Source organism: Notechis scutatus, chromosome 3 (genome assembly GCF_049901735.1).
Source record: "Notechis scutatus isolate UNSWTSFEM ecotype Mainland chromosome 3, rNotScu1.2, whole genome shotgun sequence".
Taxonomy (NCBI): Eukaryota; Metazoa; Chordata; class Lepidosauria; order Squamata; family Elapidae; genus Notechis; species Notechis scutatus.
In genome coordinates this window covers 36,292,256-36,316,840 of record NC_142011.1, presented here as the reverse complement: position 1 = coordinate 36,316,840, position 24,585 = coordinate 36,292,256, and the positions used below count along the sequence as shown (strand labels likewise).

At 40.2% G+C, this 24,585-nt stretch overlaps 1 protein-coding gene across 2 annotated transcripts in view; it reads right to left on the bottom strand.

The window, feature by feature from the left end:
* The window catches only part of DENND2D (DENN domain containing 2D), a 36,055-nt gene extending 12,636 nt beyond the window's left edge, over positions 1-23,419 (bottom strand). The window contains exons 1-6 of one of the 2 annotated variants that reach the window (XM_026680891.2): positions 23,194-23,419; positions 15,723-15,901; positions 11,906-12,018; positions 9,784-9,853; positions 3,386-3,463; positions 2,500-2,640 (exon numbers count right to left, since the gene is read on the bottom strand). In XM_026680891.2, the coding sequence (XP_026536676.1) occupies positions 2,500-2,640; positions 3,386-3,463; positions 9,784-9,853; positions 11,906-12,018; positions 15,723-15,901; positions 23,194-23,257 (645 nt within the window). In that variant the 5' untranslated portion in view covers positions 23,258-23,419. The remainder of the gene's footprint in view (positions 1-2,499; positions 2,641-3,385; positions 3,464-9,783; positions 9,854-11,905; positions 12,019-15,722; positions 15,902-23,193) is intronic. The other variant, XM_087959523.1, reaches the window with a different exon arrangement.
* Between the last annotated feature and the right edge of the window lie 1,166 nt (positions 23,420-24,585).

Below are 24,585 nucleotides of genomic sequence, written 5' to 3'. Positions count from 1 at the left end.
AATTTTGTGACTTAGCTCAACTCTTCAGCCAAGTGTGGCAGAAATTCAAAGGCCTGAAATGTTTATTGAGGGTAAGAATGAAGCTATGCTCACTCTTGATTGCCCACTGCCAGTGAGAAGTTGTAAATGACTTTTATTGCTTTTGGATTTAAACTTATGTCTTCTTCTTGCCTTTATGAATAAATGTGTATTTAGAACACGCCTTAGTACTAATATTGAGTAATTATTACATACTTATATAATGGTCATTTCCAGCTTGGAAATTAATCATTCTAGCCTCAGCCCTCACAACAGTCACTGCATTCAGCTGTAATCCAGATCAGTTAAGAAATAAGTATTCGTCACCTCCTTGTAGTTATGCAAGAGAAGATGGGAGTACAGAAGCACATGTGGAAGAGGGACATTATTATATTCATACACTATAGCACAACATAACAGAATAACAGAGTTGGACGGGACCTTGGAGGTCTTCTAGTCCAACCCCACACACAAGCAAGAGACTCTATACTATTCTAGACAAATTAATAAGACTAAATTATGGACTACAGTTTGCAAAAACATAGTGACTATTATGTTCATACTATTGAAACAAACCACACTAGGGTAGAGCCACCAACTATATTTATTTTAGCCCAGGAAAGAGCCATGCATTTACAAAATTAGTCATTCTATCAACTTTTTTATATACATAGGGATTCATATGTATAATCTGAAAAAGATTTGGAAGGGGAATTTTCCACTTCTTCTTGAGCAGCTCCCCTCTCCATTATTCTTTAAAGCTTGCCCAAATTTTCAGGCTTTTGCTATTGTATTGGTGCAGTAGAATGGTTAAAATAATCTGTTTTCCCAGAAAGTCAGTTCAACATGAGGCTGGTACAAAGACATTTTCTATGCCCATATAAGGCTAATAGAAAGATACAGATGCTTTTGAAGAATATGTACTGCACACCCCATCAAACTCCTCCGGTTGCATGAAGCACTGAGCAAGTCAGGAAACCAAATACCAAAATGTCACCCTCTGATAGTTGACAGAGAGCAAACTCTAATACCAAAACAGGAAGTCAGTATAGCAAATCATACAGAAGACAATGCAACGGAGTAAGGAAAGTCTGTGTTTTGTGGTGTATTCTTGTGCTGTGATAAGGAGGACAAAAACCGAATCTCCCTAACAACTATTAATTGCACAGGAACCTCACTTATGTCTGGAAATCATACTGGACAGTAAAACATGTTCTAGTTTTTTTAAAAGATTTGTCTCCATCAGTTACCAATCACCAATTACCAAATCCATCCCTCAAAGATCTGGAGAATCAGGACAAGCATAGACCATGATATTTCTTAAACAAAGATACTTAAGGCAGAATTGCAAACTGAATCTGGCATGTTTTTGTAAAGAATTAGGAGTAATCCGTTAAATATTTTGACTAATCCAATCTCTATCTGAAAGGGAATTAGATAAAATTCTTTAGCCCCCGCCCTATTTAATATTTGTTTAAACCTTAGCAAGTAGATTATTGAATTCAGGTTTCCACTCCCAAGATTACATGAATGGATATTCTGTTCTTCTGTATACTAATGATGTAGCTCTACATTCAGATCTTTTACCCCTTACTGTAAAAGCATCTGCTAGTAATTAATGACCAGAAAATGGTTGTTCTTGCCAGGAAACCTAAAAGATTTAAATAGCTTATCAAGGGGATGAAAATTAAATAGCATGAAATGTTTTGAATATTCAGGGATAGTTCTCCAGGCCACAATTGCTTGAAAGATGCATATGTTGTTTTATAAGTACAAAAGAATGCAAGAGCCATAGCGAAATTTATCCAGGTAAAAGGTAGAGACTGCAAGCAAGCAGCTCTGAAATTCCACATACCAAAACCTATGATCCAAATACTTTCTGGTACTGACCAGGATTGTGTTTCTTTATTCATTATAAATCACTTGGAGCCACACAAAGTTTTGGAGAAAACTTTTCTAGGTGCCTTGATGCATACTTAATGTGCCTTTTAAAATAGAAGCAGAACAACCAAAAGTGGAGCTGAAGACAAGGTTCTTAATACTCCCTAATTGGCTTAAATGCCATTTTTTCCTGATTGCAATAGTCCTAGGAGATCAATTTCAATCCTTGGAATAACCGGCAATTTAGATGACACTTATCTATTATGCTCCTTGTGGAATACATTCAGGCAAAAATAATAATTAGAGAAACTACCCTAGATATTTGTAAACAATTTATTATGGATTGGGCATGGGCAAACATATGGAAGATATAACATTACTGATAGACACTCTCTCAAATAGAGGTCAGTCTTGTCAACTCAGACTTTTTACAGGTTATTCCTTGCTATTAATCAAACAAATGGTATTAATTCTATGGACGTTCAATTGTTTTTCTTAAAACGTGTTAGGAGGTATTGGCTTATACGTTTGCTTAACATAATTACATTTAATTAAAAGTCATGTTAAAATCAGCCAAAGGTATTTCAAATAGGCACACACCTCTGTTCCGGATTCGGGGATGAAGCTTTTAATGGTAACCGTTCTTCCTGGTGCTGGGAAGGGAGATTCACGTAGGCCCTGCATAAAGGGGTAAACGACTGCTGCAGAGATCTGTCGCCTCTTCTCTACTTCATCCAAAATCTATAAGAGGAAAAAGGATACCCATCATTTTTCAGCTTCCCAACTCAACTCTTGATAGTGGCTTTCCTCCTCCTGAAATTATTCAAAACCAACTGAGTCTTAAGCAAAGTAATGTGATAAGCAAGTCCTGATATCATCTCCTCCTGAATCATATGTCTCCTTCAAATGCATTTCATCCTCAGAACCAAGGTGTAAGGACCAAAGGTCAAGAAATAATAACAACGATAGATAATGGATAAGCCAAGCTTGAAGAACCTACATGGATCCAGTCATTTTCATTCTCCTTTCACAAGAGGAAGCTAATTTGACAAGACATAGTTAATTCAGTTATATCTGGAATTGAAAACTACGATTGAAGTGACATTTTAAATTTAGCTCAAAGATTCTTGTATTATTCATTTGTACAACAAGTAATTCAAAATAGTTGAATTATCTGACCTGAGCTACTCTCTTCTATATTTCAATTAAAATGCTATATTGCTTTTTCATTCTAATAATGGTGAAAATCCTCTAAATGAACAAAATATATCTCTATCAGTAGCCACAGCCAATTCTCAAATATCTGGGATGAGGGACCTACCTTTCTTTCCTTTCCTTTTTTCTGTGAAAGATCTGATGAAGAAAAATATAGAAAGCTAATCTTATAATGATTATGATATTAGGAACAGCAGAACATTTATTCCTGCCTATGCTACCTGACAAAGGTATTTCGTATTTTATGGAACAGACTACTCAGAAAACATACCTTTGAAAATAGTCCAAAGCAACCAAGACAGCTTACAATGCAATAAACTTCAGGGAGTCGAGGATCTCGTCCAGAAGGCTGAAAAGCAGTGTTAAGTAGAGGGGGAAAAAATCACCATTAAATTTCCTTTTTAAATTAAAATTAAATGTCACTATTAAATTACACATCTATATTATGGAAATATAAAAAACCATTATAGTAGCAAATATATTTGCTTAACTAAGTTCCCAACTTTTGATCTAGGTTACAATGGCATTCCAAAATAATGTTGATAGTTTCTGGTGTAACTCCATATGCATATGGCTAAAACTTGGGAAATCTGGGAAAATTTGGTTTTTTAACTTCAAATCTTGGAATCTTTCAGGCAAGTATATGGTAATGTTACCAGATTTTATATGGCTTTGACTTTCTCATTCAAAAGCATTCCATTCCATTTTGAGATTCCATGGGCTATCAAAAAGGGTTATTTGCGCTATGGAACCTGCAGGCATTGCCTTGCTGACCTCTAGGCTATAAGATGGTCTTCTAAAGCTTTTAAAGATGACTGAGAGGATTGCATAATGTAGAAGTTTGAGTACTGGCATAAATTACAGGCAAGTTCAAACATCCAAAACTTATTTTCTTGATTTCAGAGTGGCCAAATAAATAAGCTGGTTTATAAAATGCCCTTTGTGAAGTCAGGATTACATCTGTCCTTTACTATGAGTCAGGTTTTTATAAACATATATATCATTCAGTATGAAAAACAAATAACCCATGCTCCAGATCAGTGTCGTGGCTATTGAAGTGCCCTGATTCACTCCCTTTCTTAATATCTCATTAAATATAGAACATAAGAAACAGACATTCCTGGATGATTTTCTTTATTACAATCTTCTACAGATTGTGCAAATTGGATTTAAAAGCAGGAAGGAGTCCAATTTACCTACAGTAAACCAAACAAAAAATGCTGATTGTTCACAAGCCAGTTCAATTAACTAGAGTTTCTTACTAAATACAGCTCAGACCTGAACAACTTGAACTGTATAGCTCTGTACTTACTGAAGATGTTATCTAGCCAGATAACGAAATATCTTCATGAAAACAACTAAGCTCAGAGAGAACCAAGGACTCCACTCCACTGTGTATTTCTTCCAAGAAAAAAATTTATGACAAAAATTAGCTTCAAAACTATCTGTTCCATCCCACTATTACTTTGGAAATATGATGATTTTGATATGAGATTTTTAAATAGAAAAAGGCAGATATATCCCACTCAAAGAATCTAAACTGCAACCTAATATCATCTTATGAAGAAAGGTTACTCTTCCCCTTTCAAGAAAGGCACTGAATGAGGACATAACTTGGTTCTGACTCTGGAGCAGAAATGATGTAGGGTCTCCTGCTTGGGCAGGGGGTTGGACTAGATGACCTACAAGGTCTCTTCCAACTCTGATTATCTATTATCTGTTATCTGCATCCCAGCCACATCACCAGTCGTGATGTTAGCATATCTCAATCCTGCCCATGCTAAATTCCTATGAAACATCAATCTTAAAGAATAACATTTTCAGGAACTCAAGCACTATATTAACATTTTTTCTCCCAGTGGAAAAAAATACTAAAAGAAAAGCAGGGAAGACTGGGTATGGGAAGAAGATCTTAAAGCTGCATCTTTACAGGAATGCCTGTTCAACCTAAATGGACCCAAAGAGTGGTCCTGCTTAGCTTGTCCCAATATTTTATTTGATGCCTTTCTTCTAAACCCCTACAATTGAAATATTTATAACAAATACCATTGGAGCTAAAGGATTGTGAGACCTTTTCCTCAGCTTAAGGTCAAAGCTTAAAAAATGTTCACCTTGGTTCAGAAGCGGTTTCTGTTAATTATTACACAGCCCTTCAAGTGTGCAAATAATTTAATCCTTTTTGGATTTTGTGCCCCACATAGTTGCAGGACAGGGAGAGTAAGGTTCTATTTGTTGGCACTGAGCCAGTCCCACTGCACCATACATATACATACATAATATATATATTATGTAGTTAAAGTCTTGAATCATGGCAGCTTACTCATTAACAGAAGTTTGCTCTCGGGCTGAAACTGTTATTTAATACACTACATTAATTGGGAGATACTTTGCAATTTGTCTTATTTATGTTTATATCGTGATATCCCATTCATTCGGTAAACTGTTGCCTAAGACCATATAAAATTACTATTTACTTTTAATTTATTCATTGTGCAAGAAGGAGCTTCTGAGATTTACCATTTCCAGCCCAATAGATGCTGCAGCTGTGTCCTATGCAGAGGTCTCCAACCTTGGCAACTTTAAGACCTGTGGACTTCAACTCCCAGAATTCCTCAGCCAGCTTTGCTGGCTGAGGAATTCTGGGAGTTGATGGGACAGAATGCTGGGCAGCTGCTCAGAATGTTGCTGACTTCTCCATTCTAAGCCCCCCCCTCCTCTTTCTTCCTAATCATCTGAGCTTTTTTAAAGAGTTTGGAAGAATCTGCAAAGTAATGCACTGCAACTTTGTCTTAACTTTTTTCTGATTACATCTCTAAAATTAATACATGGACAGTAAGCCAATCTATGCAAAATGATAGCTATAAAACAAAACAAAAAGTTTCTTTGATTTTTTTTTTCCCCAGAGAGATCATTTCAAAGTCTGTCTTCTGTAAATATCTAAAGATTAAGCAAACTCCAAGAAGCAATAAAAGAAACATGTGAGAAACAGGTCTTCTTTATGACAAAAGAACTTAAAGATTGTGAGGGAGTGATGTGAAAAATAAGAAATGAAAGGAGAAACTAAGCTGGTGAAAGCAGGGTGGAGTGAGCTGCTGACAGGATGAGAAGAGGGAACTGTACACTCAGCTGCCACCTGTGTTTTACATTGTTTTTTTCACTGAACTCTATGAATCATAGGACATATGACTCCTGTTCAGACTACCTGTTAACACATCCACTTATTAAAAATGAAGCCACAACTGGCTTCAGTTTCTAAATTGTGGTAAAATGTTCTAAAAACTACCTCACAGATCTCTATATAAAAACACATTGTTATGTATGAGGCAGGTACAAGGGAAAAAAACGAAAAGGATAAACTTGGATTACAAGTTTGTGTACTATATGTGGAAGTCAAGAGTCCTAGAGCCCACCTGCAAATGGAGCGATGTAACTCAGATGCAAACTAAAGTATACGACAGCATCAAGAGAATAAAAGAATTGAAATGGAAATGGGCTGGTCACATAGCAAGAAGAACTAATGGCAGGTGGACTAAGGTAGTCATAGATGGATCCCACTTGATAAAAAGCATCCATGAAAGAGACCTAAAACAAGATAGAGCTACCACATCAGCAAGTATTACTGGCCCAAATGGCAAAAGAAAGATCAAGACCGCATTGGTTGGAAGCATGTGGAAGGCGTCTTCATCCTGCAATAGATAGACAATGGCTAGAATGAAAGAACTCAGATTCTACTACTTGTCCCTAACTCTGCATATCTTTTCAGTATCCAGGAACACCCTACCTGCAAAAAAATATTTTATATTCTAATGTCTTTCTCACTCTTTCTTCCTGACTAGGCGCCTGGAAGGACCCAACACACAAATGTTGCTGCTTCCATAATTTACCTTTGCCACACATGTGAAATCGCTATACAGTTGAAGCACATGACACTACGAGATTTTCCGACATCACCAAATGTAGGAAAACATTTCTTCAGCTGCCATGCAGAATGTGTCAATGGTTCTTAGAAGGCCAGTACTTGGGCACTGCATCCAATAATGTTTTCCCCCAAAGGACTTCCAATCCATTCACCTAATGGTCACTAGATGGCAGCAAAAAAGTGATTTCTTAAATTTCTATGGAAATTCAGTTTTCCAGGTCATGGTTATCCCACAGGAACTTTTTTTCAAAAGGTAACTGGACTTTGTTTTGCTTGAAGCTTCTTGGATGAGAAGTGAAACGTTTTAAAGCAAAACAAAGGAAGTCCAGTTGCCTTTTGAAAAAGCACCTTTGGGACTTTCTTAAATTGTTGATTGTTGGTAATCAATCTACCAACGAAGCAACTGATACTAGATGGCAGCAAAGATTTAGTTGCATTTCTTTACTGTCTTCTGTTGGCGGGAAGCTGCCACCTACTGTACAATATAAATATTATGGAAGATCTGAGAAAGGATTTTTGCTATATGTCATGGATGGATAAATTGTTCTGCATTTCAAAATACAGCCTATTAATTGATTGTGGAAGCCAGGTTTCTGATCTCCTGCTGAGCTAAAACAGCACTGCATCACAAGTGCTGACTCCAGCAACCGGATGAAGGGGGTGATTCCATGGTACATTTGCTGGGCCAACTGCAACCAAGCAGAACATCAATCCTAGCCACATCAAGCACCTCCTCATCCCTAGGATGTCCACACACAGCCACATCCACAAGTCTTTACAACTGTTCAAAATAGCTACCAAATTATCTACTTCAGTTTGAGACATGAAAACCTTCTATAAGCCTGTCCTACAGTATTGAACTGAGCTTGTCGATCAGAAAGGTTGGCAGTTCGGCAGTTCAAATCCCTAGCACCATATAACAGAGTGAGCTCCCGTTACTTGTCCCAGCTTCTGCCAACCTAGCAGTTCGAAAGCATGTAAAAATGCAAGTAGAAAAATAGGGACCACTTTGGTGGGAAGGTAACAGCGTTCCGTGCGCCTTCAGCATTTAGTCATGCCGACCACATGACCACAGAGATGTCTTTGGACAGCACTGGGTCTTCAGCTTTGTAATGGAGATGAGCACCGCTCCTTAGAGCTGGAAATGACTAGCGAGGGGAACCTTTACTTTTACCTTTACAGTATTTAAAACTTACTTCCCAGTTGAGGAAACTATCAAGAAATTAGCAAAGAAATCAACTACTGCCTCTCATGGGACAATCAATAAGTTTGTAGATGAGATAGTATGAGCTTTAACATTTTTTAAAAAAACTTGCATTTTTGGATCCTTTCTTATGTTTCTTATGTTTCCTAACATAAACTATTTCTTTGGAACCTTGTTCTACATCCTGACTTTAAAAACCACACATTGTTCATCACCTGTAGTTTCTTGCTAAGTTTCCAGAGAAAATACAATAGGCATGGCTGTTCCAGAGTGATTGATCTACTTTCTCATCAAAGGGTATTTACTCCAAGTATCCGAATCAATCGTTATTCCTGAATCCTCCAGCCTATGTGTAAAGAGGAGGTAGCATATTCCTCAAATGCAACTATCTTTGGTCCAAATTAGCCCTGAGTCAAGGACAGTCAGATTCTACCATAGTGCTTTGTGATAATCAGTCCATTCTTGATTTTCTAAAAACATCTTTTGTCTCTGTTCTTCCTTCACTTTCTCTCTCTTTATTTTTTCTCTTATTTTATCTGAAGCATAGAATTAAAGAAAAATATGCATTTACAAAAAAAAAAAAAAACAATCACTTCACTCCAATAGTACTCAGCCAGAAATTATAGCAGGCTGTCTCAAGGAATCATTATTAATACTCTATCTCTTCCAATCCACCAGTCTGATTTTTTTCAACCTTTCCCCTCCATTTATCTTTCCTCTCCATGTTTGCAAAAGATAGCCATTTCTCATTTACTCTTTGGTTATTAATAAAGCTATGAGTAATAAAAGACCAATGATATAAATTCTTTTTAGTGCAGTAACCCTAGTGTTATTCTTATCTAAGATTGCCCTGAACTTTGGAACATAATTTCAGTTCCGTCAGGGCCATAAAAGGTATGTTTGCCAGAGTGGAGAAAAGCTACTTTTCTGTCTTGTATTTTTCAATATAGGGTTTGTATTTATTCCCCAAATAAATCAAGTTCTCTGAAGTTGGACATTACTACTTTTACATTTTAGGAACAGAGAATCTAAAATACAGATCTTTCATTGCAAAAATGCTGGCCTAGTCATACTAACAAAATGTGGGCACCACTGTCATAATTAATTCAGTGCATGACAGGAGATAACAAACATTCTTTTTCCAATTCTGTATCCATGTGCTCAATAACATCTGTGATCTAACATGGGTTCTGAGCATACAGGAATGGTCAGAAGCCAAATATTCTTCCTAAGAATAGTCTGCTCAAGCTTTAAATGTGAGATTACTCTATCTTCTCCAATGTGGTATCTTTCAGATTGTTGGACTAGAAATCCCATAACTGTGGATTATGGAAGGTTATGGAGCTTGTGGACAATAATATTTTTTTATCATGATGAAATGTATTTATTTTTCTGGCATTTTAAAGAATTATTTATTATATGGAAAGATATGACTGCATGGAATGTATTGCCTCAATTGATCCAAAACCTCAGTCAAATAAACTCTTTAACTAAAAAGCCAAATATTGTTTTTCAAAACAATAAAGTTAAAAGAGGAAATATTCACCAACAGTCTCCTGCAGTAGCCAATTTTTCTACTCCCATCAATATTGGTAAGGACAAAAGAAAACGTTTCACTGTAAAGAATAAAAGGCATAGAATGTTACTAGTTTTATTCGTTAGTTTATCATATTTATATAGCTCCCTGTCTCACAGAACATGACTCTGAACAGTGTACAATGAAATCTAAAAATTAAAAAAAAATTAAATTAAAAACACCAGTCAAAGTTGCCAATGACTGAGTAGCAGATAGAACTATCATGATAGGCAATATAACCAGTTCACTAATTTGCCTCTTCTCTGAGATTCCCAAGCCTGATGACACAACCATGTTTTAAGGAACTTGTGGAACAATGCCACCTCAAGGGAAATAGTGTTCACAGCAGAAAAGACCTGATTCCAAAGTCCTTCACAGTGAGGCCCTGTAGCATACCTCCTCTGCTGCACTTAATGTTAATGGGCAAATGTAATGAACTCGGTCCCATGCCGTGAAGAGTTTTAAAGTGTATCTTGAATTGATTTCCAAAGCAAACAAGCATCTAATGCAGCTCACAGAGCAGAGCATAACATGCCATTCTAGAGGCACGCATAACTTCCTGTGCCACCACATTTTCAACCAGGTGATGCTTCAGAATACTCTTCAAAGTAGCCTCTTATAGTGTGTGTTGCAATAGGCTATGTGGGAGGTGACCAAGTGACAGTGAGGAGAGCTTCCTGACCTGGGAATAGGCACAAATAGTAACAATACGAAGCTGTGCAAAGGCTGTCCTAGCCACAACTGCCAACTGTTCTTTGAGCAGGAGTCATGAAGGCTGTCCATTCTGCACACTAGGTATGCTTGGAGCACTTCCATTCAATACCAAAGATGGCCCTTAAACCAGAGAGCTGCAAAACCCAGAGTCACTCACTCTTGCCAGGGTTCAGTTGAAGCCTGTTATTCCCCATTTAGGCTCTCATAGCCTCTAGGTAATGGGATAGGATGTCAGCAGCAAAATATGTATAAAATTTATAAAAATAACAAAATATAAAAATAGTCAATATTTATAATCTTTATAAATATTTTGCAAAACATTGCATAGAAATTATACAAAAAAGGGTATCCTGTACAGTGTTTATTTTAGACAGGGCTACTGAAATTTAAAAAGAAAAAGAAAATCTGCTTTGAAATCCAAAATCTATTGGGACTACCATAAGTACCAACATTTCCCAAGAAGGCCATTCTGATGGATTGTAAAGATTGTTAAGCCTATCTGCAGAGTCAGGAGATTGGTATGGCTTTACCAACCATGTATACTTAAAGCCCAGAAAAAGAAAACTCTAGGAACATTAACTTATTGTAATTAGCAATTCTAATTCCCTTTGTAGTACCCAGAGCAGTATACAAAAAAGCATGAAAAACCATCTATTTACAAAAAAACACCAGAAAACATTTAGTCACAAAACTATTCAATAAAATTCATTTTAAAATGCTCCCTTGAAACAAAACAATAGGAATAAGCGTACTTAAAATAAAATTCCATTAAAACAGCCTATTTCCTCTCTGTCGGCATCTTTGGGTGGGGTTGCAGATCATCTAAAGTGCTACTCCTGAACATAAGATTGCAGCCTTTTTTTCCTCCAAAGTGCCATTTGTACTCAGGGATTCAGATCACTCTATTTACTACATACAGGAAGCCACCAAATTAGCATTTGGCTGAATATCTTCAAAAACAAGAGTGGAAAAGTTGCCGTATTTGCTGGCTGAATAACCTGTCAGGTAAATTTTCTCAAACAAGCTGTACTAGAAAACTCAAGTATAATAATTCTCCCTAAAAAGGGAAGGAAGAGATACCGATTTAAAGTACAAAGCAATTTAAACAAGTACCATTTGTTTACTCAAGTATCATACGTTAGTGTAATAAACGTATGATACTTGAGTAAACAAATGGTACTTGTTTAAATTGCTTTGTACTTTACACTGAGTGGAATAAAGGTACAACAGTTCTGGACTGATTATTATGTAGAAATGAGAAAAACGTGAACTTTGTTTTTGTTTGCTTTTGTTTTCATGGCATTCAACATTAGGGTATCCTTGTCTCTCGTAAGACAGTCCTACAACCTTGCTGTATACTCTGTCCCAGGACAGTTACCTCTTATACTCCATGAGGGGTGCCCATTCATTACCATTCGGGAAGCAGAACAAGGGAATGGCCTGAAGCAACCTTTCCTCTTCTTCACGCTGTCCTCTCAGTAGATTCTCACGCTGAATCACAAAGGAGAAAGTAGATAGAATAAAGTTGTGAGAGAAACCTTTTTGCATCTGTACTTTTGATTCAGTGTTGATTCCTGACAAGTGCCTGGACAAGTCCGTGTAGTTCTGGCAAGATTTTGGAAATGGCTTGCCATTGCCTGCTTTCTAGGGCTGAGATAAAGTAACTGGTGGAAGGTGACCCAACTGGCCTTGCATCTAAGGCAGAATTAGAATTCACGCTCTCCCAGTTTTTAGCCTGATGCCTTAATCACTACACCAGACTAATACTTTCCTTATGACTTAAAAAAAAACAACAGTGTCTGGGTTTGTTAGAGATGCAAAAGTGAAAACCACAAGTAAAGAAGAGTCCTCTAACATCACTTTACTTAGAGACTCACATTTAATTGTGTATGGTATGTGTACTCATGTATAACTATCTCTGGAGACTTGAAACAAGGCTCAAGGTCATTCACTTTTGTCAGGGCTAATCTCAGAAACAAAACTTTCAGTTCTTTTAAACAGATAATTACATATATTGTACATATTAGAATTATTGTTCTCAAAATGATGGGTATGCTTGTAAAATAATTAAGATAATATTAATAAATCACTTTTTACATTGTCAAGTGACATCCAACAATCATTTTTATAACTTTTTTTCCAAATGCAGGATTCAGCAAGAAAATATTTTTAATCTCAATATAATGAATACTGGTGTGTCTTTAAAAATATGATTGTCCCAAGAAGAAACAAAAGCTGGTATTATATTTTTAGACTCCTTCCTCAGTGGTAAAGATGTTTTTGGGGCAAAAAATCCAATTCACACTCTGGCACTTCCAAATAAATATCAAACATTAATTAAATACACTAATGTAATATTTAATAACTTTCTCCTTCTGTCATGTTAAAAATTACAATCTGATTTTAGTGTTTGGAAGCTCATGAAGGTCACTTCCATGTGACCTTCTGGAGGATATATGTAATCCCAATTCTCAGACAGTGGGCCTCTGACATAGAAGGTAATCAGGAAAGATCTGAAAGCTGCTTCTAGTCAGAATAAACAGTACTACTTTGACAGACTGATTCTGTAAACAGCTTCCTAGACCCCATACGCATACAATCTGGTTGCTGCTCAACACTAAGCAGGATTTTACAAAAGGAAAAAAACAGTAAAGGACTTGCAGCAATGTAGATGTGCTCCTACATACCTTTCCTTCTATGCACATACAATCATGAAGCAGAACCTCATTTAAAGAAACTTCTTCCTCATCAGAATGTAAACAGATCTAAGGATTTCCCCATTTGCAGCTAACCACAGCACAAAGATGTCTAGCAATATCTTTTTAGGATCCCTTTAATATTTTCCCTTATTGTGTTTTACCTCAGCCCTTGAGGTAAATTGGCAGTAATTTTCCTTATTACTCCACCTTTGTCCAAGGACAGCTTTAAGATATATAAAATCCATTAGACGTTGCCACTCCTTACTTTAAAAAGAAATCAGATAACTGCAGCAATGTGAAAAGAAACAAAAGAAGCAGAGCAGGTTCGACAATGAAAAAACTAAACTGTGTTATACTTTCTGCCAGTTGAAAGGTGGATGAGTTGCATTTCAGCTCAATAATAGGGAAAGGCTTCTACTTTGATTATTAATCTAAGTGAGAAATGCTGTATTTGATGCCTCCACAGAATGTCTTAGGAGCAAGGCCATACCTGTAGTAAGAAGTTTAAGAGCACCTGCTCAGGAATGAAAGAGCAGTGGTACAGCAGATTGCATCGTAAGCATCTTGTATTCACATCTGGTAGTTTTGGTGACTTGTGTCCATTCACAGCAAGTTGCACAAAGGCAAGGTAGACCTTTATGCTTTTCTTAAGAATCAATCATATACTTCCCCTTGCTACATAGGCTGAGTGATGAAAATATATAGTCAAATAAAATAAAACTGCTGCACTATGAAAGGGAGCCATATGAAGCAAAGCCATCAAGCAAAAGAAAAGATGAGGCCCAGATGATCAAAAATCACCCTCTTCCTCTTCTTCTTCTTCTTCTTTTATCTTCTATCTTCTTCTATTCTATTCTTATCTTCTCTATATATATATGTATATATATGCTAGCATAACTCTGGAATGCCTCGAGCAATTTCAACCAAACTTGGTACACAGATGACTTACCCTTTGGAAACAATACTGTGGAGGTAAGCCACCCCTAATATCCCTTGGGGTGTGTGTGTGCCTTAAATCAGGGTCCCCAACCACCGGTCCACGGACCGTGCACCGGGCCGTGGAACAAATCCTACCGGGCAGCTGGTTTGCTGGGCGCCGCCATCTTGTTTTGATGAAAAAGTGCTTCCGGTGAGCTTTTCCGGGTAGAAAGCTCACCGGAAGCACTTTTTCATCAAAACAAGATGGCGGCGCCCAGCTGATGCCGGTACCGGGCGCAGCATAAAAAGGTTGGGGACCACTGCCTTAAATGGCTTCTGCCATGGTAACGGCTTCACAGAGCTCCCTCTTGTGGAGAAATAGAAGACTTGTGTGACAGTACAACAGTGTGAGTCCCGACTACAGGATTTTTCTGTCTAATACAGCAGGGGTCCCCAACCGCCGGTCCGCGGACCGGTACCGGGCCGCGGAACAAGCCTTACCGGGCCGCTGGTTGCTGGGCGCCGCCATCTTCTTTTGGTAAAAAGCGCTTCTGGTGAGCTTTTCCGGGTAGAAAGCTCACCGGAAGCGCTGTTTCGTCATAAAAAGATGGCGGCGCCAGCGCTTCGATGAGCTTTTCCGGGTAGAAAGCCATTTCTACCCGAAAAAGCTCACCAGAGCGCTGGCGCCGCCATCTTTTATGACGAACAGCGCTCGGTGACGTCACCGGAAGCGCCTTTTCGTCATAAAAGATGGCGGCGCCCAGTTGACGCCGGATACCGGGCCGCGGCGCCAGCTGATGTCGGAACCGGGCCGCGGCGTCGAAAAGGTTGGGGATCCCTGTAATACAGGATTGGGATAAACAAATACCTGGGCAACGCTGGATTATCGGCTAGTAGAAAATAAAGGACACAGATTCTAGCTAAGGAGAGGATTACTTTGGGGAAACACACAATTAGACCAACACAATCTAAACTTTAGCAGACATGCATGCACTTTTTTTGTTAGGGAAACAGATATATTTCATGTAGTCTCAAATAAGACAAACTGTCTGGCCACTGCAATCTTGGTGCCTTCTTCTCTAACTATGTCTACTACAAGTTGTCCTGTAAAAGGTTTCTTGATTTTAGCTATCTAGAAGCTCTGACGTAAATTAACCCCTCTACCTTAATGCCTCGAGGTAGGCCCTAATAGCAGGTTCTAATTTGGATTTACACCATGTTGTCCTTCAGCACTGCTCTAGGCATCTCTTGAACCATTTCATCTCCTTCAACTCATTGGTATACTCCAAAGCACAGCAAAAGGATGGACAGCATCACTTATTGAGATGTACCAGTAAGTATCATCCACATACTCATGATAGCTTATCCCATGGTGATGGATAATCACACCCAGAAGCTTCATATAAATGTTAAAAAGGAGTGGAGAGAGAACACCAGATGAAATGAAATTGGAGCACAGCCAGCCATGATTGTTGCTCTAGGTTTTGCACATATTTATCTCTGAGGAATATCTGAAAGGGGCTCCTTGAAATGTTCTAATTTTTACACATGATGAAATCATTATGTTCAATTCCTTACCTTTGGAAATTGATAGGTAATCTTGGGCTCATAATTTCCCTTTATGTCCTTTTTAAGTGAGACTACAACCAGGTATTCAAAAAATGGGTGTCCAGCTGAATAAGAAAAACTGCTTCTTTGTATCAGCCTTACATCAGCACCAGATTTGCTTTCTGTAGGATTTGTATCCTGGGAGTCACCTGTAATGCAAAACAACCGCAATGTTACCACTTATAATTTGACAAATGCAAAATGTAAAAATCTTGGCTAAGATCAGACAGACATTCCATGTCAAGGAAAGTGAATTATCTGTCTTCAAATAAATGCTTCTAAAGGTAGCAAATTGAAACCATTCCTCACCATTTTAGAACCTATCTGCTACCTATAGACACTAGCTCTAACATGCAAGGCTTGCCTTCCGGTGCATAAACACTTGCCCCAAACGCTGATAGCTAGCAGGCACATTAATAGTGGCCTCACCTCCCATCCCTTATCATCTGTCGCTGCACACATCCTCAGTCTTTATATAAAATGTCCCCAAGAAAGGTTGATGACCCAAATCATCTGCTCACAATTTTTGTCTTAGGGTTCCTGCCTTCAAAATAACCTGCTCTGAATCAAGAGTATTCTACATTCACCTCTACGCTGACACCTGCTCTCTTGAATGCCTTCACTGACATCCACTTGGCAAGTAGATACTACGTAAAAATCTGTTGCTTCCTTCAGGCTTTCCTTGAATGGATGTTGCTATTTCTATGGTGGTCATTTTTCATTAAAGTTGTTTTCATCTTTGTTTAATTGCATTTATCTACCACTGTCTAGACTCTAGTAAGAATCAGAAAATCATTATAATCTTCATACATGGATCAGAAAGGAAGGAAAGAAAGAGCCAAACAGAACAGAACAAGAGTCATCTTGTGTGAAGATGGGTGGCAAAAAAGTTTAATAAACAAAAAAATAAATAATATCTATCTATAAATGCAAAGAAGCTCTTCTGAGTTAGTCAAATAATAAATTACAGATAATAACTGCATGAGGCAATGTAATTTTTGCCAATAGGTGGATTCAACTGCCTGGAGGAGGAAAAAAATCAAGTTTTAAGTATACTAGGAGTGTAGAGGAAAACCCCTTCTATATTTGCCTTAGACAGCTGATTCTAAAGATAAAGAAGTGAGGAATGTCTTCACCAAAGCAGAAACAAATCTGGGAGAAGAAAGAACACATTTCCAAGCTGCCATATAATCAAGTCAGCACCCAATACCATTGACATTTTGTACATCAGCTGCATTTGAAAAACATGCTAAAGCTACAAGCCACCCTTAATTAACTTCTTTGGCTGTGGTTATTGGGCATGCTCAGCACAGACCAACCAATTTTATTATAGCTTTTAATAGCATGGTTCATTCCACACAACACTGTAATGGCTATTTTGCTCAAGACATTAGAAAAATATAAATTAAACATATAAATATCATCTGAAAACTGTATTTGAACCAAATGTGGTTGTAAGGGCCAATTATTTGAACTGAATATAGCAACAAAATATAGTTGCCCATTTGTTCCTCTATTCTATGTAATATTAGTGAAGACTCTCCAATTGGAACTGTAGAATAATTTAAATATTTACAACATAGCCCCATAGATTGCCCACATGGCTTTGATGCTATCGAAACTAAGCAAATATTTTCTTTTGGTTAGTGAGGAAATACTAAAATAAGAGGAAGGAAGGAGCAAAATTTACAATAATTTTTTAAAAGACTAATGCTCTGTTCATCATAATTGCTTTCAAGATAGAATGAGTTGAAAAAAAAACTTCCTTTATTATTTGCACTATAGACATACAATATCTTGGAATGTTACTTCCAAGATATATTTCTAATGGTATGCTAAATTATAATTTCTAGTTTATAAAATTAAAGGTCAAGCTTAGTTAGGCACTTATTAAACCTATTTTGGAGAACTGCACCTTTAAAAATGTTTATACTTCCCAAATTATTACAAGTTTTTTCACATATTGCCAGTGTCTTTAACCCAGAAAAATCCTAATATTGTGTAAAAATTGTTATGGAGATTTTCTAATATACTATATGATTTAGTTCAAACTACTATTAGTTTGAATAATTAGCTTAAAAATCAGAAAAAAATGTGATCAGAAGAATCACATTCCTTTAGTCAAGATTAAGAAGAAAATAGATCTAAAATGTTATGAAGAGGGCTTGCAAAGTTCCTTCTTGGATTGCACAACTGAAATCTGCAAAAGTGCCACCTAATATGAATATGGTCTTCGTTGCCACTATTGGGCAACATTCTTTCTCAGTTAATTTAAAGATAAAGCAGAAAAGAACTGCCACTGCCAATTTTCTACATCCAACATTTTTCTTACCATGACTGGTTGAAGAAGGGAAAAAAATGGAGGGAGTGGTTTATGGCTACTTTAGTGCTAATTCTCAAATCCCCCTGGGTGTTCATTCCATGATATCAGAGAGCAAAAAGACACAAAAGCCCAAGAGATTTCTGGACTAAAACACCTGTAGGCTCTTTTTAATACATTTTTTGTTAACGCTTCCTCCTTTTGTGCTATAATTAAAAAAACAAGATGTAGAACCAGCCCTGGAATTTTGCAAATCAGCAAAGGCCGCAAAACACACATATGCACATAATGGGCTCTTCACTCCAAAGGTTTCCACTGAGGACTTGGGTTTCTTGGAATCCTGTGAGCAGTTCTGAAGTGCTATCCCATCCATCAGATGAAATGCCAGAGTCTCTTCTCCCTAAGACTACTGACTTGCAGGAAACTATTGCCTCTGGCAATCCATTTTGAAGGTTGCATTTGTATTTATGTCTCTAATGATACTCCAGCTGACAAACTAAATCAGGCTTGTCCAACCCGCGGCCCATGGGCTGCATGCGGCCCAGGTCGCCTCATAATGCGGCCCAACGCCCACCCCAACCTTCATGAAAGATCCAGCGAGGAGGAGGAGGAGAGGCAGGCACGAGGCGGGGCGAGGCGAGCAACAGAAAAGGCGGACAGCCGCAGCCCAAAAGTCCCGCCCCGCCACCTCCTGCTGTTGCCACCGCCGCCGCCACCACTGCTGCATTTGCAGGAGGAGAGGTAGGCACGAGGCGGGGCGAGGCGAGCAACAGAAAAGGCGGGCAGCCGCAGCTCAAAAGTCCCGCCCGCCACCTCCTGCTGTTGCCGCCGCCACCGCTGCTGCTTCTGCCCCGCCACCGCTGCTGCTTCTGCCCCCCCGCCGCTGCCGCTGCTTCTGCCCCCGTTGCCGCTGCTGCCGCTGCTGCTTCTGCCCCGCCGCCACCACCGCCGCTGCTGCTTCTGCCCCCACCACCGCCGCCGCCGCTGCTTCTGCCCCGCCGCCACTGCCACCGCTGCTGCTTCTGCCCCCCGCGCCACCGCCGCTGCTGCTTCTGCCCCCGCCGCCGCTGCCACCGGTGCTGCTTCTGCCCCCCGCCGCTGCTGCTTCTGCCCCCACCACCGCTGCCGCCACTGCTGCATTTGCAGGAGGAGAGGTAGGCGTGAGGCGGGCGAGCTTTCTTCCCCCCCCCCCCCCCTGCAAAATTTGGCCGGAAAATTAATAAAAAATAAATAATTTGCAGGAGGAGAGGTAGGCGTGAGGCGGGTGAGCTTTTCCCCCTCCCCCCACCCCGCAAAATTTGGCCGGAAAAATATAAAATAAAAAATAAATAATTTTTAATAAATAATAATTTAATTTTATTAATTTAATTAATTTAATTTAATTTAATTTAATTTAATTTAATTTAATTTAATTTAATTATTTAATTTAATTTAATTTAATTTAATTTAATTTAATTTAATTTAATTTAATTTAATTTAATATTTAATTTAATTATGTGCGTCCCAAACAAATTTTCATCTTCTAATGTGGCCCAGGGAAGGTGAAAGGTTGGACACCCCTGAACTAAATAATACCCTACCCTTACACACATACCCATCAGATTGTTTAGTACAATATTGTCTTTTGCTGCTCTGACTGTAATAGCAAATAACAACTATTTCTGTAAAAATTGACAATCTGAAGAAATCTTTTGATGCCCTTCCGGGATTCTTACAGAAAGCAAATTACCTTCAGTGAGCTTCTGTGCTTGATATCCCTCCACCTGGATCAGGGGTGTCAAACTCAATTTCATTGTGGGCTGCATCAAGGTTGTGTTTGACCTTGGAGGGCCTGGCTGGGCGTGGCCTGGCTGGGCAAGGCCAGCATGACGTCACTCGTGTCAGGGGGCACCTGTGGTGGCCCGAGCGCTCTGCCAGTGAAAACGGGCTCCCAATCTCTGTTTTTGGCTGCGATGGTCTCCTGCAATCCTCTGCCAGCGAAAATGGAGCTTGCGAGGGCTGCACACGGCCCTCCTGAGCTCTGTTTTCGCTGGCAGAGGCACTGCAGGTGGGTCTTTTGCTGTTTCCAGGGCAGCCTCGTGAGCTAGAACTAAACACCCCACGGGCTGGATCCGGCCATGAGTTTGATACCTCTGATCTGGATGGATAAATAGCCTGGAAAGAGTAACCCTTGTGCTCCTCCAAGCCCAAATAGCAAAAAGGATTCTATCCTCATGTATCAACATAAACAGTTGCTCTTAATAACAGCATTAATGTGGGGAGATTGAAATCCAGAGACCTTGATCATTTTGTCCTAAACCAACCATTTCACTGTCAACTTCATGCCATTGACATCGTTAATATGAAATGCTTCCCAGCAAAAAAGGATTCTGTTGCTTTTCAGAAATGCGACTATTAGCACTTTTAATAATCAGGATCTTTTTAAGGACTATTTAGAATTACCTCTATTCGGGGAATCTCTGAGGACAACATGAGGCCTCTTCTAAACAACATTACATCAGCTTACTCATTCCAAAACGCTGTGTCTGTTTCCCCCCCTTTCCTTTTCTGCTTATCTTGCTTTGAATGGCTGGAGGAAGGGGATGGGGCAGGAGGAGAGAAGAGCAGCAAGGAAGACCAGAGAACAGAAGACCATCTATCTTATCTTCTGCTTCTAGAAACTAGCAAAAAAAGGGGGTATTTTTCATCCACCACTTTTTTTCCACCAACTCTGCTGTTACCGGTGCTTTACGCATCAGCAGCCCCACATAAAACTCCAAAAACATCAGGAGGTAAAGATGCGTTCCAATTCAGAGAAATGGAAAGGGGCAAAGACTTTACAGGTAGCCTCGACTTACAACCATTCATTAATGATTTGAAGTTATGACAATTCTGAACTAAGGCACTTATGACCCACATATACCTGCAGTTATGGCTGTCGCAGTAGCCCTGTGGTCAAGTGATCAAAATTTTGGGGTTTGGCAGCCCCTTCAAATTTACAACAGTGAGGTTCTTTCACCACCACCCCCTCATTTATCTCCCCCTCATCTATGCCCTTTTGGCCCCCTGCTGCGCTGTGCTCCATTGCCCCAGCTGACTTTTGCCAATTTCTCATTCCTTCCTTCCTGCTGATAAGAAATGCATGGCCTGGCTCTTCCTGAGGCAGCTGCTGGCAATGTGAGACAGACTCCCCCAGGTCTTGGCAGAAAGCCATTCCAGGGAAGAAAGCTTCACCTGGCCAGCAGCTGCCTCACGAAAAGTCAAGCTGGGCACCCCTCATCAACAGTGCAGCGAGAAGGTGAAGATCAGCTGGGCCCTTGGAGGGCAGGGCAGCAGAGGCTACTCTGGCTGGGCCAAGGTAAGGCTAGGCTTCACATAGCACAAAGGGGCTTCCTGTTGCATCATGCCACTGGGGCTTTTTGCACCACACCAGGAAGCCCCTTTGAGCCATACGAAACCCATCCTCATTTCGAGTCCAATCCAACAGCACAGTGCAGAGGAGCTTTCTGATACATCACAGCTCGAGGGCATTTTGCAGTCCCAGAGCCACAAAGCATCAAGAAGTGCTTGGCTGCAATGTATTCTTTCCCCAGCCTTCCTGAGTTCAGGCCATACCACCACACCACTCCTCCCCCCAACTTGTGCATAACCTGCACTGACCCTCCCAAGGCGGCAACCCCATGCAACTTAGCTGGGATTCCCTCCACTTCCTGTTTAACAGGAATTATGACGGCAACTGAGACTGCAGGGACTGCCATCACTAAGCAACGAAGGACATCTTGCTCTAGGACCACACTACTTAATGATGGAAATTCCAACCCCAACTGTGGTCATAAATCAACGATTATCTGTACACAGAACTGTAATCTGTGTTTGACTTTGGCTGTTACATGAATTGCATTCAATTTGCAGTGTTGCATGAATCCAGCCATTGTGCTGTAGACAAGAAACATTTACTTTGTGAACAGAACATAAAGGGGAGTTGTTAACCTGCCCCACATGTGCACTTCCTGGTTCCTGATACAAAGTCCTTACACATCTGAGTTTACTTCATACTTGATATAAAATACCAGCCTTGATATTGAATGAATCCATCTGGACTCCCCAATACACACTGTCATACGCTTACACTTAATCTTTTTCAATAATGGTAACTTGAGTTTCTCAGCAAGCAACTTTGTTGAATGGCCATTCAACATGGAAAAATCCTGCAGTTGCCAGATCAGAGGTATTCTTTAAAAGCCAGGTGTATAGATAAAAGAGGCCAAGAGTATTAAACACTGGTTTAATTATCTTGCTTTAACCAAACAACTAATCAGAATTAGGATCAATACTTTGCCCAAAAGCATATGGTGGGGGGAAAAAAGTTATAATCAATTTATTTGTTAAGGTCTCTTAGATCTCATTGTTATTTTCCCTCCAACTTGACTACCCGCTGTCAAAAATGAGTAGCTAAAGTTTGGTTAAGCGGAAACTAAAGTGCACAAAATAACCTTCGTTTCTGCATCCTGTCTCTTATTTTCTGAAAACATTATCAACTCTAACCTCTAGCTGCAAAAACATGTTGTACCTCAGAAGTCCATCGAAACAATTATCAGAGGGACTTTTATGATCAGGTATAAAACCCAACCAGGCAGCTTCGGTTTGTTTATTTATTGCCAGTTCACGTCATTCATTCAGTCTTATTTCCCAAATTCCTTCCTCCAGTTTTTCCGGTTATTCCAAACGTTTCCCTTCCGATGTCGTCACACGAAGTACACAAGGGACTTTCCTCCCGTGAATTTATCGGAAGCAGGCGGACGGCCGGGCGGGGAGGGGGAGACACCGCTCAGCGTCTGACCAAGCGGCGGGGGCAGAGAATAAGGGTAGACCCAGCACAAACTTGGCAGGGTCATTTCCGTCGCCCCCTCCTTCCCCCAAAAAAACCTTCTGTAGGGACGGCGCAGCCCCAAGGCGCGAATTCACTACTAACATTATCGGCGGGCACGTTGCTCTTCCCGAAGAGTTCGAACTACAACCGAGCGGGGGAAGCAGCAGCGAGAAGACCGAAGGGAGGAATTAGAAGGAGACGAAGGTTAGGCGCCAGACTGACGGACAAGTGGGAGGAAGAGAGCTCGACCGGCTCTGCCCCTTTAGGCTCACCTCTCCTAGACGACCTCCGTGTCAGGCTATTTCGGAAGAAGCGGACGAACCTCTCTCCCGCCATGCCGACGGCGGCTCGCTCGCTGCCGCACCGAGCTGCTGCCGCCACCGCCGCCTCGTCCCGCTTGGTGCCGACTTAAAACTTTTACACCTGGAAAAGTGAAAGCGGTAGCAGCACCGGAGTCACCGGGCGGGAGGAGCTTTCGGGTGGCTGGGAAGAGGCGCGTTGCAGTTCCCGAGCGAGGCGATGGGCGGAGAGCAGAAGGAACTACACCTGAAGGACGGCAGCCCGCCAAGAAAACACCAGGCCGCCACGTGCGCGCGCCTCACTTAAAATTGAGGCGCAAGCCTGCCCTGCCCGCATTGGTTGTGGGATCGGCAAGCTATCCGTGTCGCCTCAGCAGACTCGCAAGAGGCTTGCTCGTACATTTGTACACCGCTGCAGCTCCTTGCCTTTCCTTGTTTTATATTTATCTTCGGCCATGCTACTCGGGAGTTTTTCAAAAAGAATGTGGCATATATATTTTTTTTAAAAAAAAAGCAGCGCAATTTCCCCGATATCTCACATGGCTCCTGTGGGCTGACATGACATTTGCCAGGTTTTATTCTTTAAAATCCATAAGGAAGAGTTGAGGGCCAAAGAATTGAGGCCTTTGAACTATGGTGCTGGAGAAGACTCCTGCGAGTCTCCTGGACTGCAAGGCGATCAAACCGGTCAGTCCTAGAGGAGATCAACCCTGACTGCTCTTTAGAAGGCCAGATCCTGAAGATGAAACTCAAATACTTTGGCCACCTAATGAGAAGGAAGGACTCACTGGAGAATTGCCTAATGCTGGGAATGGTTGAGGGCAACAGAAGAAGGGGATGACAGAGAATGAGGTGGCTGGATGGAGTCACTGAAGCAGTAGGTGTGAGCTTCAATGGACTGTGAGGAATAATAGAGGAGAGGAAGACCTGGAGGAACGTTGTCCATGGGGTTGTGTTGGACATGACTTCGTGACTAACAACAACATTCCTTAAAATGTCTTTTGTTAAAGGCACAAAATATACTTAATTTATCACATTCAAAGTTATGAAAAAACTTGAATTGCACCCAGCATCCTGGAGAAGTGCAATAGCCATGTTAAGATCCACTATTTTTCTAAATCCAAGCTTTTCTTAAATAGTAATTCCACCCATACAGGGCAAAATCAAACGCTCATGGAGGATCACACACACACACAGACGTGATTCCTCCCCCATGTGAGAGCACCCCCAAAAACACTACAGGTACTCCTCAACTTACAACCACAATTGAGCCCAAAATGTATGTTGCTAAGTGAGAAATTTAAGTGCGTTTTACCCCCATTTTATAACTTTTTTTGTCACATTTGTTAAGTGAATCACTGCAGT